Source organism: Lepidochelys kempii, chromosome 12 (assembly GCF_965140265.1).
Source record: "Lepidochelys kempii isolate rLepKem1 chromosome 12, rLepKem1.hap2, whole genome shotgun sequence".
NCBI lineage: Eukaryota > Metazoa > Chordata > Testudines > Cheloniidae > Lepidochelys > Lepidochelys kempii.
This window is the reverse complement of record NC_133267.1, coordinates 11473570-11487998: the sequence shown is the minus strand read 5'-3', so window position 1 is coordinate 11487998 and position 14429 is coordinate 11473570. Positions and strand designations below refer to the sequence as shown.

Here is a 14429-nt window from a genome sequence, read left to right as displayed (position 1 = left end):
TTAGCTCATTACACTTACAACAGAAAGCAGAGGAGATAACTGAGTTTGTCTGGCGGAGATGTGGTAACCCTTTCTGTTACTACGCAGTGATCAGTGTTTAAAAATACACAGCCATAAGTAACATGGCAGTGGAAGATTAGCAACAGTGTATTTAGACTTTGAAGGAGGTCAGCCAGTGAATTGCACTAAAACACTTCAGCCTGTTTATTCCCCCCCCTTTCATTTGGGTGAAAGGAGCCCAACGATATCAGAAGTGTTGACCCAAAACTGAAAATGAGGGCATAAATTGACTCACTGATAAAATCAAGCAGGATTAGAGGGGGTTGTAGTAAGAGGGCTTCGTAAGAGATGCTATACATTACTCATTACCATATAATTTCATTCTTCGTAGAGTAAAAGAATAAGCTTCTGAGAAAAACCTACTAGCATTCTTGGAAGGTGTTATGGTATGAAATATTACAAAGGAGTTGCTGAAATTTGCAAGGTATAACACTGATTTTTTGTTAGATGTGGACAAACTATTTACAATACAGTGTTAGTCTTCAGTACTGTAACCTACTTTATCTGTGCTTCACATCATCACCACCATTCAAAAAGCTGTTAAAGCATCTTCTTGGCTTGTGACTTAGATCAAGCCTCCTCCTCTTTATATTTGTCTCCCTGTAATAGGGTCACTACCTCCAGAACACCCCTTCAGGGCATGGGGTGTCCTTGCAACACCCCTGCCTCAGTCTTCCTCTCTACAGGGCTCCTCACTGACATCACAAAGGCTTTCTCATAGCCAATAACACCCTTACTTGCTCTGGCTTACTATCAAACAGTTCCAAAATCAGGTCCTGAGGGTAGAAATCAGAAGTTCATGTTCTTTAAGGCTTACATATCATCCTTCCCCACTCTTCCTTAAGACACTCCCAGGCCTTCCTGACTGGAGCCTTCTTTGGCTTAGCAGGTCACTCCCAAGCCTATGTAGGTACAATATTTACTTCCCCTGGTGCCTCAGGATCTGCCCCCAGGGCCTACTAACTTACTACAGTTTTCTCTCCCCAATTATCTCACAGGCTCCTAGAAAGGCCAATAAATCCTTGTACCTCTTTCTTCCCTAGTATCTCATAAGCTCCTGTAGGGCCCTTTCTAACTCTTTACAGAAATTTCCCCACACTATCTATCCAGGCCTCTCCCTTATCTATTCCAGACACCTGCTGAGGTCACATGACTCTTCATTTTCTGCACCTGGAGAGCTGACTGTTACAGGTGGGGCTGAGACCCACCTCCCTCTCAAGGACTAGCCAGATTGGAGCACTCCCTTTTCCAGGCACAAGCACCTTCACGATATAGCTCCACTTGCTCCACACATCAAATGCTGCCTTTGCTCTATCAATATTCCCAATCTTCCCCACCTACGAGTCAGCTACTCCTTCCAACACCTTTATGCTGTCTCCCATAATGTCCCATGGTCACGAAAACTCTGACAAAATCCAGCTAGGCACAAGCTTATCCACTTTCAGATTCTCTCTCTAGGGCTATGCACACCAGCTGATCGTAGTTAGTCAGGTGGTGAGCCAGAACTTGTTTGCTGTGCTAGGACATTCTTGTATTACTGTTGACCCTGTTTTCTCTGTCTGTGGTTGTCTTTTTCTAACCTAGATATCAAGCTCCTTAGGATTGCCTTTGAAAATTGTGTTTGTACGGTGCCTGGTACAACAGGGCCCCAGGAGCTAAGTCAGGCTCTTGGAGAACAGCTTAAGAAAGATAACACAATAAAAAGCTATTTGCTAATTGCATCTGACCCTCTTCAATTCACAACTGTCTGAACAGATTACATGGCCACACATTTTCTTAATTGTCCAAGCATATATATTTCATTCTCTTATTGCTTATGACCTATTGATACTACTTTCCGTATTCTTTAACAGTTTGAAAAAAACCAAGCAATTTTGATTGGGCACAGAGATGAGTTTGTTTTTCAGTTTCCTGCCTGAAACACCATCATTTTTAGAATCAAGTTTCTAGCTGAATACTTGAAACACTCTTCACTGCAAATGCCCGACAATGATTGTTCACAGTTTGCTGCCCGTAAACTTGTTCACTGGACTATTCATGGAAAGCAAATTCAAAAGAGTCACGAATGCACCAAGGCAAATTGTTTTAGGTAAGTTTGCCCAGCCTGTCTGTTATATCTATTAATACATTCATTCAAAATAGGTGGCACCTTGTTTTGATCCTCATCAACTTAGAATTTTCCTTCTCTGATCTCTAAAATGGAGATAAATCTTTCTTTTAGGCCTGATTGAAAGATATTTGTTGCAATTCTCTTCTCTACGCTCCAAAAAAGGCCATTTCAAAAATATTTTGAATATTGAAGCAAAATGGATATTGTTGAAAACTCTTTTGGTAGATTTCACTACTATAAACGTTGTTGTAACAAGATGTTTTTGTCACTGGGCTCAGGGATTCTAACTGTGATTGTAAACTCTGGGCCATATTCTGACCAGCCTACAGGAAACCTACGACTGGTTAGGAAACCATTTATGTGAGGTTTCAGCTTGTAGGTTCCTTCAGATAGTTCTGGTGTGGGTGGAAAGAGGTGCAAGGTTTGATCTCATGTAGAGCGAGTTGTGGCAGCATGGTTTTCTTTCATCCTCAGATACTCTGAGATCTAAAGGGAAATGTCATATGGAGATGAGATGAGGCATTTATGCAGTGGTCCAGGTCTTCTGCACTAGTCTCTGTGTCCCCAGGAACCATGCACTCATAAGGTTTTTGCAGTTAGCCACCCAACTCCCTTCCAATATGGTGATAAAATCTGAAGAGGTGGAATCTCAGCTCTACTCTCCCTTCCCAACCACAGCTCCTACCCATGTTACACTGCTCTGTGGTGGAGCTTTTCCTGGCCTGTGTCACGGAGCCACAACATACACACCTTTCACAAGCAATTTTGTCCACTGCCTTCTCCCATCAGTAGCTCCTAGTCAAGGGGGTAGAGGGCAAGGGCAATAAAATTTATGCTCAGTGAGACTGGCTTTTGCCACAGTCAGGCTGACGCAGCATGGATACAATCATATTCTCTTTTGAAGAGTCCATGAAATGAATATAGGGTCCAGTTTAAAACTAGGAAGCAGTCCTGTTGAATATATTAGGGACGACATACAAAACCTTCTCCATAAACTCAAACCATACCTGAAGCAAGCTTTTTGGAGATCAAACAGAGCTTGGTTAATTTCTTTTCCCCTTGCATAATGACAGGTTTCAAAGTAGCAGCCGTGTTAGTCTGTATCCGCAGAAAGAAATGGAGGACTTGTGGCACCTTAAAGACTAACCAAATTTATTTGAGCATAAGCTTCGTGAGCTACAGCTCTGAATGCATCCGATGAAGTGAGCTGTAGCTCACGAAAGCTTATGCTCAAATAAATTGGTTAGTCTCTAAGGTGCCACAAGTACTCCTGTTCTTTTTCCCCTGTTATTTTTCATTATTTGTGCACCTGCGTGCTTCTGGGCTTTGGCTAGGAGTGGAAGAAGAAATGTCAGAACAATGCCAGAAAGGTCAAACTTTTGCTGTTTTCTGAAGCTGGCTGCACCAGAAGTCTCCTGAGATTTCCAGATCATTTTTGGAGACAGATACCTTTCAAATAAGGATCAGCATTTGGTTGTTGATCCAGACTTTGAAAATTTCACCTACCACCATTATAAATATATTTACATGAAAGGGAACTCTCTGGTGTGAGATACTTCTATATCACGTAACAGCCTCTTGTTGAAAATGACACAAATGGCCCACCTTGATTATCAAACACGTTGTAAGGAGAGTGATCACTTTACATAAGCTATTACCAGCAGGCGAGTGGGGTGGGGGGAGAGAGAACCTTTTGTAGTGATAAACACCCATTTTTTCATGATTTGTGTGTATAAAAACAAACATCTTCTGTATTTTCCGCAGTATGCATCCGACGAACTGAGCTGTAGCTCACGAAAGCTCATGCTCAAATAAATTGGTTAGTCTCTAAGGTGCCACAAGTACTCCTTTTCTTTTTGCGAATACAGACTAACACGGCTGCTACTCTGAAACATAACAAATAGTGAATCTTTCCAGAAGAACCTCATTAAACCTGGGTTCACTTGCAGCCTAATGTGCTTGTTTGTTTAAGTATCATTTAAGTACGAAACACTTCAGAGTTCAATCAACATATTAGTCACACTTGGAAAACACATATTTTTAACTATGATTTAATATTTATGTGCATTACACAGCCTTTTTATTAATTGCTTCAAACAAAAACATCCCTGCTCAATATGTAGTGTTGTGTTTTCTACTGTCTCTTGACATTAAAGTTAATCAAGTAGCTCTTTGTGCAAACTCCTACAAGAAGTGCCTCTCTGCAACATGCTAGGTTTGTGAGTCAGTTTTACTCATTGTAATACTGCCCAAGACAGACAAGATCTCTGAAAGTATAACACCTAATGTAATTAGTTAGATATTGGCCATCATGAGAACAATGTATCCTATACTTGACTGTGTTTCAACACCTATTGCAGTTCGAGTTATTAGAAATCAGTGGGAGTTGGGCGCTTAAATATATTTAAGAATGCCTCCCCAAATTCTTATTAAAATGTAACAGCTCACAATAGCATCACTACTAAAAAAGTACATATGATCAGTACTGAATTATTATATTATCTTTCTTACGGTGACATGTAGGACCTCAGTCATTGAACAGGACCCCATTGTGCTAGGCACTGTACAAACACAGAACAAAAACATGATGAGAGATGTAATGTATATCTGCTCTTCCCTATTCATGATTTGTCTGCAAAGTATGTTTAAATTTATTTATTCTGTGAATATTTCTTGGTCTCTAGGTGTTTCATTGCAAGATTTCAGTTTTCAAACACTGTCCTCTTGATTGCATAGCAGATTTCCTTTCCTTGATTGGATGAGCTGCATAATCCTTTGAATTTGATGTCTGCTGTGACTAAACAATTTGTTTGCTTTTCCATTCATGTTCTTCAGTATTCACTTGAAATTCATTTTCTGAACACTCCTGCTAGTTATTTTGTTAAAATATTTGTGGAAAACAAACACCAAAGGTAGGGTTAGAACACAGCCGTGCAGGCTTTTTCTCTATGATGGAGTATTTGCAGGGTTTTTTTGTTTCGTTTTTGTTTTTTTTAAGTATTCAATCAGTTCTACTTATTTTCATGTTTTGGACAGTTGCTCCAACACTTTAAGCTACATTATAGGGATAGATTAAACAAATCTGAGTCTAGGTTTTTATTTTTAGAAACAAAGTGGAGATTTAACATTTTGCCTTCAAGGGAACAGAGTTTTCAAATGCACAAACCAGTACAGCAGAGCATGATGCACAGAACCAGGTTTACACCTTCCTTTTATTCCCAAATTTTTTTCCCCCCTGTATTGCCTAAACCGCCACAAATGTAATTTGGACAGTTTATTTATTCTTTGATTATATGGGTCATTTAAACAGGTATCTCCCTAATTACAATTGTAACCCTAATTAAACTTAGGTGTATAAATTAGCCTCATACTGATTGGAGAACATTTGTTTTCTTAGGGAGAGAAGTCATTCTGGATATGTATTTACTCTGTCTGCAACCTAGTTAGTACAACAATCCTGCTATATTTTATTTTCACAAATTATAAAAGAATTAAAGTTTTCTGGACCTAGTTATGCAATAAAAATGAAAACCACATTTTGATAACCTGGCAAGTCCATGGTCTGCGGAACACCAGGACGGAATGCATTATTAAACATGACACATGCTATAAGTGCTTTATGGCGTCACGTGAGGATGTCCATTCCTCTGGGAGTCTTTTTAGCTTCTGTGGTTTAGATATCATGGTGTGATCTAGCTAAGAAATGTTCAGATCAATTCTATATTAAATTATTTACGTTTTTCTTGGCAAAAACCCCCCATCTTTTAACATTCAAGTGGCTTAAGACCATTTTTATGAGAGAGCGCTGACGCAGCAGGATTTGCCATTTCTTAAGGATCTGTGTGTGCTGAAAAGTTGTGGACCACTGTCCAAAATCAAGTCCGGTTAGGCACCCCATGAAATCAAGTCCGGTTAGGCACCCCATGAAGATGCAACATGGGGCGTGCCCTACGGTTTGTCATGTTACAATGTAATGGAGTGATAGTCTGCTTACAAATTAAAGCGAGACAATTATGGCCTACAGACATCGTGCATAGTGACAAAGCATCAACAAGCAGTTAGGAGACTCTGACCACCACCGCAGAGGAGCCATTTCTTAAAAGGAGGATGTTTATTATGCCAGCAGCCACAATAATTCACACACTCCTTATACTGTTACTTTTTTCAAGCAAGACAGCTTCTCTAGTCCCCTACCTGTATGACCTCCCAAGGATATTCTTATAGGATCCTTTATATAGCACCTAGTAACCTATTGCTGACCTATAACACACCTACCAAGAGGTGCAAAAACCTACATTATAAAGGGAACCAAATTCTGCCCTTTGCCAGCATGCTCAGGTAAAGAGAGCCTGACAGAAAGGCTTCCCTTTTCTTTTATTGGTGAAAGTTGGCTTTGCACCATGCCTGAGTTTGTTATCCCATTAAGGATAAATTTCGCAGGGCCTGCTCACTGGCTTTTTAACCTCTGAAACCAGACTACTGGAGTTTTGTAATACTAGAGGAATATATATTCCATGCTAAATGCTTTTCTCAGGGGTCTGGTCTTTGGGACCCAAACAAACAAATGAAGTGAGCAAGCAAACTTGTTAGAAAGCATGATCTTGTCCTTCCTGATTCCCAGAGACAGTTTGCTCTGTCACTGCAAAGGTAAAAGAACTAGAAACACTTTAATGGTAGAGAGGAAAGCAAAATGCAGGGACCAAAGGACATTCAATCAAAACTGTCGAATGGTCTGTGCTGACGGGCTGTTTATGCCAACCCTCCCTCCTCATAATAAATCACTTCAGTTCAACTTCACTCTTCACCTGATCATCTTCTCCTCCCCCTCCACCCATTCCTTTCACTTCCCTTTTCATTCCATTTAGCGGACCCCCTCCTAACTAAATCTACCCCAAAGACAGACAGACAAACTATACCCTTAGTTCCACAATTAGCTACACGGCAAAAATACCTACAGCAGCGAGTCTGAGACTCTGCTGACTTGGGCTCATGCTACAGAGCTAAAATTACAGAGCAGCGTAGACATTCCCACTCAGGCTGGAGCCCAGGCTCTGTGTCTTTTTCCCCCTTGCCGAGTCTCTGAGTCCAAGCTCCCGTCTGAGCCTGAATGGCTATACTGCTATTTTCAGCTCTGCAGCATGAACCTCACAAGCCCAAGTCAGTTGACCTGGGCTCTGAAAGATGCAGTTGGGTGGCTTGTTTTTTGTTTTTTTTTTGCGCTGTACAGACATTCCTGAACATGACACTTGCTGCTATCACATTTTTCACTCTGCTTGTGTGGCCTACCCCTTCTCCCACCCTGTGTTTGTTTTGCTGATATAGACGCTTTTATATTTAGATTATAAACTCTTTGGGGCAGGGATTGTCTTTCTGTTCTGTGTTTGTACAGCCCCTAGCACAAGGGGTCCTGGGCCATGACTAGGGCTCCTAGGCTCTATGGAAATACCCAGAATAAAAGTAATATAGTAATAATACATCATCACAAAAGCCTAGATTTCAATGGCTGCTTGTAATTCTGTTTTTCCAGGTGCCTTTCTTATCCCCTACATCCTCTTCCTAATCATTGCTGGAATGCCCTTGTTCTACATGGAGTTAGCACTGGGACAGTACAACCGGGAAGGGGCTGCTACGGTGTGGAAAATCTGTCCAGTTTTCAAAGGTATGTGCCAGTTCTCCACTTGGTTTGAGGAGAATGTGAGGGTTTTAAACAAGTCTGATAACAAAAATAGAAAGGGTCTACTTTCTTTCTTAGATAGCAAGAAAGTTGATGGCCTATTTGATAAGCCTGTAATCTAAGGTCCTCTTGTGATCACAGAACAAGCCCAACACGGGAAAAAGCAGGGGAATCTTTTAAGGGGCGGGGGAGGAGAGTCTAGTTCAGACTCCTTGTTCATTGCAGTTTTTGGTCTCTTTGTCAAAACTCCATCAAGGGTGCCAATTAAAGCCATTTGTTGTGGTTGTTGTTTCTTGTGATGTAAACCTCACATGTTAAACTCTTTGGAATCACAGATTCAAATCCCAGAAGGGTCCAGTGAGCCTGTCACAATTCTTACATAGATAAATTAGGTTTTCCATTCAGTTTATTCTCTAGGGTTTTCTTTTTGAGGCATTGAAAGCCAAAATGTTACTTGTTTTGCTGGGGGATTAAAACTCCAAGGGCACTGACTATGGCCCAGATCCTCAAAGGTATCTAGGTCCCTAACTCCCATTGGTGTTAGGTGCCTAAATAGCTTTGAGGGTCTGGGCCTAAAGGTCTCTAATCCCCCTACTGTTGCATTGCACGCTGAGTACTAGGTGCTTACATTTTCTCCATCGAACAGGTGGTTGCGTTCCCAGTGGTATCTTGTGTGGGTGTGTAGATATTTGTGTGGGTATTGAGATATAGAGCTCAGTGCTTGTGATATCCTTCAGGATGTAAGATATGATATGCTTTGTGTAAAATATTAATACTTTATGAGGCCCCATCAAGAAAGTGCCAACTAGCAATGATTTTGGATTGCTACCATCCTGTACCCGATTGGGTCCATGTAGCCTTCTAGGTGAAAGATTCTGCAATTCAGAATTGTGTGAAATGACTGAAAACTAACCCAAACCCACAACATGTGTGCTCACCAGGCTTCTTGGTTTTCTTAGGAGCATGAAGTCCAGACAATGTAAAACTATCGGTGAACGGTAATGAGCTTCACAGTGGCAATCTCCTCTTGGCTGAACTGGAGCTTGACCATGGGCTATCTTCAGATAATTTTAGGCTTTTATTGTTGTGTTGAACTCTTGTAGCGTTTTCCTTTTTGTGGGGGTTAGAACTCAAAACCAAGAGAAAAGTGCAGTTTTACTGCATTCTGCTTTGAGATCATGCTCTCAATCGCACCCAAAACTCATAGTGAAGTTCGAGATGAATAGACAAGCATAGATGGACACCTAATTAAAAGTAGGCATGAAACCTTTCAAAATATAACTGCTTAGTTTTGCCCATTTCTGTTGTTATCCTGTTACTAAACCCATGAGCGATATTCCTCCCACCCCCAGAATCATGACATCCCTAGTCAAAAAATATTCTCACTAATAGGTTTCAGAGTAGCTGCCGTGTTAGTCTGTATCTGCAGAAAGAACAGGAGGACTTGTGGCACCTTAGAGACTAACAAATTTATTTGAGCATAAACTTTCATGGGCTACAGCCCACTTCATTGGATGCATAGAATGGAACATATAGTAAGATAGATAGATATATATATATATATACACACACACACAGATAAGTTGGAAGTTACCATACAAACTGTGAGAAGCTAATTAGTTAAGATGAGCTGTTATCATGTACATTGGCCAAACTGAACAGTCTCTACGCAAAAGAATAAATGGACACAAATCTAACATCGGGAATCATAACATTCAAAAACCGGTAGGAGAACACTTCAACCTCTCTGGCCACTCAGTAACAGATTTAAGGGTGGCAATTTTGCAACAGAAAAGCTTCAAAAACAGACTCCAACGAGAAATTGCTGAGCTTGAATTAATATGCAAACTAGATACCATTAACTTGGGTTTGAATAGAGATTGGGAGTGGCTGGGTCATTACACATATTGAATCTATTTCCTTAAGTTAAGTATCCTCACACCTTCTTGTCAACTATCTAAATGGGCCAACTTGATTATCACTACAAAAGTTTTTTTTCTCCTGCGATAATAGCTCATCTTAACTAATTAGCCTCTCCCAGTTTGTATGTATATATATTTCTTCTTACTATATGTTCCGTTCTGTGCATCTGATGAAGTGGGCTGGTAGCCCACGAAAGCTTATGCTCTAATAAATTTGTTAGTCTCTAAGGTGCTACAAGTACTCCTGTTCTTTTATTCTGACTGATGTTAGCTAATTTTTTTTAATGGCAATGGGAATTTTACTTGTCAGGACTGTAACATTTGGCTTGGAGGATCTCACAAAGTCTGATCCATAAACCATTCAAGTCAATGAGAGTCTTTCCATTGACTTCAGGCATGACAAGAAGATGAGAAAGGAAACTCAAGGTTTATTTCATGTTTAGGATTTCATGTAGAGGCTTGTTAACAATCCAGCTGTTTTTTAAGCTGAGACTGTCAAATCTGCCTAAGTGTGCATTAGAGTCCATTGCTAAATGTTTGTATTTCTGAATAGTATAATACAAGGCACATAGAATATTGGATTCTAAAAGAATAAGAAATATGGTTATATTTTAAATCCCAGCAAAGGGATACTGTTAGTAAAGTTTCAATCACAGCTTCTAATAAGATGCATAAATATATTTCAGTACTTTGTTAAATACACCAGTTCTTTGGATATATCTCTGGGTTAACTCAAATCTGTTACTGAAATGAAATGTGCATGGTCTACCCTCAAATTTATAATAGTTTATCTAAATGAAAAAGCACTATAGTGCTAATTTTAGCTATGAAACCTAAGACTCTAATCTTAATGAAGCACTCCCATAAGGCAAGGGATCAAAAATGTATCTTGTAACCTTTACAGCACAGCCCATTTGCATCACAAGACTTTATAGGGTTTATATGAGCAGTCTGGGTGGGACAAAGTTAAATAAATAAAAGGCTAGATCCAGAAACAATGGAGCAAATTCATACCTGGAGTTATCCTATTGTTGTCAGTGGAGTGACCCCGGGGATAGGTTTGGTCTAGTTCCTTTGAATTTTCACATTAAATTGCAACCATTTTCTCTCTAGAATTGAGGAAACAGCATATATGTGTGAGGTGGTTTTAAAAACAAAATCCCCCCCCATTTCTATGCAGTATACAGTCTTTGAGGTGGGTATGTACATTCTAACATACATCATCTAGGGTGGTTTCCACTGCTTTCTTTACTATCATTTTTCAATACAGTTTCACTGCCAACATGCAGAAGCCATCCAAACCCCATGATTTTTAAGACAGTTTCAAGTTTGTTTTTACCACCTTTTGCTAGAAGTCAGAGATAAACAAACTCCTATGTAAACATGATTCCTATGTAAAACATTAGTTAACTTTCTCCTGACAAACACAGACCATGCTTGACACAATTTACTCTTTAGACTGTTGGCTCCTAGGGATTTGGCAGCTACTCCTTACATGAACTGAAAACCTCTTTCGATTACGTAATGGAACAATATTATTGTAGCAGTTTCACAGACCATTTCCCCAAGTCTCTGGTACTCTATCTACAGCAATCTGTGTCTTCCTTGATTTGTCAAGGTGCATAAAAACCTGGTGGCATGTGATTATCAGCAAGACTCTCATGCCATTATTAGTATCCTGTTTCTGGACTGATTAAAACTATAAATGAAGGCTTACACTTAGGTATTGAGAGACCACAGTGATGCTGCCTGTAGAAGACTGGATAGTCTTTGTCTCTTTAGAGATAATCCAAATGGCTTAAATGTAGCATTCGGCAAACACTGCTGCCCATATAAGAAAGAAACTGATGGCACTGGCTGAAGCATAGCAAGCTTCTTGTCACAATTCTGAGAACGAACCTCCACTCTGACCTGTTGTTAGTACCAGAGTACCCCCTCAGAATATGTGACAGTGACTAATTGCTTACAAGGGTCTGTTTTCATGGTGAGAACAAATGCTCACTGAAGAAAGCCTACACTGAAACTCCAGACACACCTCACGATATTCCAAAGAAACTCAGATCTAGAAGGGCCAATAGGGAATGTGCAGGGTTGAGTTCACCCCAGGCTGGAGGGTCCGTACAAGGCCCTGCATACTATTTAAGGATTTAGGGTTAAGTTCTGCCCTTAGTTACACTCTGCAGATCCATTGAGGTAATACAGTATGGGGTTGAAAGTCAGGGTAAAATTTGGCCCAAAGGTTGAAATTCACCGTGGTTTGAAGGGTCAGCCAAATGCCCGGGACCCACTTAAATCCCTCATTGGGGGTTCCACAGTCTCCACACACCTTGCATAATCCGGAATGAGTTTTCATGTTAGATTCATGTAAACCAGCGCAGAGAATGGCAATGGGAATACGCCAGGAGAGGAAATCAGTCTGTAGTCACAAGGCTGTTTGCAGGTTGGGATGGGCAGCAGCCACTATTGAAGCCCACAGATGGGAACAGCAGCTGTAGGGGTACTTCACTGCAGCCCCATGCTCTGGCCTTAACTTTACGGGGAGGGAGGTGGATTACCCTGAACCTGAACTTTACTCAGGTGAAGCGAATGGCCCTATTAACACAGGGCTTATGGCCCTCTGCACTGGGTGAGTTTTCCCCTATGAATACAGAACACGGACTCTAGCAGCGCTGGATCAGAGCAGAGTCGTGTCCTTTAATAGCAAAATTTCCAGTTTCCAGCAAACACAACAAGCTTTATTAAACACCAGGTCCGTTTCATGGAATTATTATTTTAAATGGTCAGTTTTTGTGACCAGCCACTATATTTATAACCCTTTGCTAAGTTCTTACAAAATACTAGGCAAAAACAAGCTTGTGTTTAGGAGCTGCCCTTATCTAATTTAAAAAAAAAAAAAAAAGCATGGTTCTGCTTTCAGACAATACGGTTGGAGTATATTGTTGTATGTGAAATGCAATGTATAATCTAGTTTTCCTTTGTCTTTAGGTGTAGGCTATGCCGTGATACTCATAGCTCTTTACGTGGGTTTCTACTACAACGTTATCATAGCTTGGTCTCTGTATTATCTGTTTTCATCATTCACATTTGAGCTTCCCTGGACAAACTGCGGCAACAGCTGGAATAGCCTAAACTGTACAGATCCCAAACTCTTCAACGCCTCGGTGCTTGGCAATGGCACCAAGTACTCCAAGTACAAACTCACTCCTGCTGCTGAATTTTATGAGTAAGTGTCGAGTCGCCTTTGCTGTTGCTTCAAATTTCCAGTTTAGTTGAGGTGTTTGTTCACATGTCTCTAAAAGCTTCTCTCCGGTGAGGAGCATGGCCTAGGGGACAGGTCCTTAGACTAGGAGTCAGGAGACCTGAGTTATACACCTGGTAGTACCACTGACCTGCTGTGTGACTTTAAGCAAGTCACACATTCCTTCTGTGCCTCAGTTTCCCCAGTTCAGCTAAGTGATGCCACTAAGTGCTGTGGAGTCAGAGACAAAGCACAAAATCTCTGCCCTGCCCCCCCACCCACATGCAGCTTTTTTTCATTCTACACCAAGATGACACTTGTGTTAGGCAAAGGAATAATACATACAGAATAAAGCTGTCTGAATAGTTTGAAACTAATCATTTACCCAACAAATTTAGCTTCTCTGCTTGCCAGATATCTCTGAGGAGATCTCCTTTTCCTTTTCTGCTTCACCAGCTCGGTGAAATGGGATGAAGCACAGTGCAGGGAGGAGAGGGTAGCAGTTGCAAAACACAAGGCTTGATCCTATTCCCATTTAAGTGAGACTGAGTTCTGCTGTTGATGGTAACAGGGGCAGAATCAGTCACATAGGCTTTGAGACACTTCAAACTAAAAGTCCTCTTCGGGTGCGTAGTGGTAACAGGACCCATTGCAATTGGGAATACAATTGAATGATGAAGATACACTCTATTGTCTCAGACATTCTTGTTTTGTAAGTCTTACTATGACTTATTGGGTTCTGGACCCTTCTCCTCTTCCAGGGAAAGATGTGATTGGGTTAGTGAAAGGGGAGCACTGGCTGGACACCAGACTAATCTCATCCACTACTAAATTGATTCAGATTATTAATTAGTATTTCTGTTTTGTAATTGTAACCCTGGCAATGTATATTTATCTAGTGAGCACTGACCATGTTCTCAACACTGGGAACAGTCATCATTCCCCCCACAAGCAGCCTAACCTGTTCAGCGTGGCATACATGGCTGGGCTACAGTTGGGATCTTGTGGGTCCATGGTTACTGCACTGACACATTAATGACTCGTTTTTCCTCTTTAATGTTTGTAAATTTGAAAAGTTGGGCGTGGCATACAGTACAACCATTGGGAGAAGATACAGGTTTGCTAAACTCTGTGCTTTGCAAGGGTCTACTGAGTGGCTGTGATGGTATAGGAACTTGATACAATGCTGAGTAATGTCAGCCAGGAAATTGGCCTCTTCCCGACAGAAAAAAACCACTTCTCTTAGTATCGGGGTTAATTACAGCAAAAAGATGCAGTAAATTCTACACTGGAGACTATGCTATTGGGGTGAAAGAAGAAGAGATCTGAACAATCTGGGAACACTTCCAAGTGGTAATTACACAACTTCAAATTTTAATGTTAATGTCATTTTAGAAAAGTTTTCTCTTAAAACTTGTGTGTATT

General features: G+C 40.7%; 1 protein-coding gene across 1 annotated transcript in view; it reads left to right on the top strand.

The window, feature by feature from the left end:
- SLC6A2 (solute carrier family 6 member 2) overlaps positions 1 to 14429 on the top strand; it is a 108002-nt gene that overhangs the window by 19819 nt on the left and 73754 nt on the right. The window contains exons 2-3 of the mRNA XM_073307584.1: positions 7698 to 7829; positions 12752 to 12989. Of these exons, the coding sequence (XP_073163685.1) occupies positions 7698 to 7829; positions 12752 to 12989 (370 nt within the window). The remainder of the gene's footprint in view (positions 1 to 7697; positions 7830 to 12751; positions 12990 to 14429) is intronic.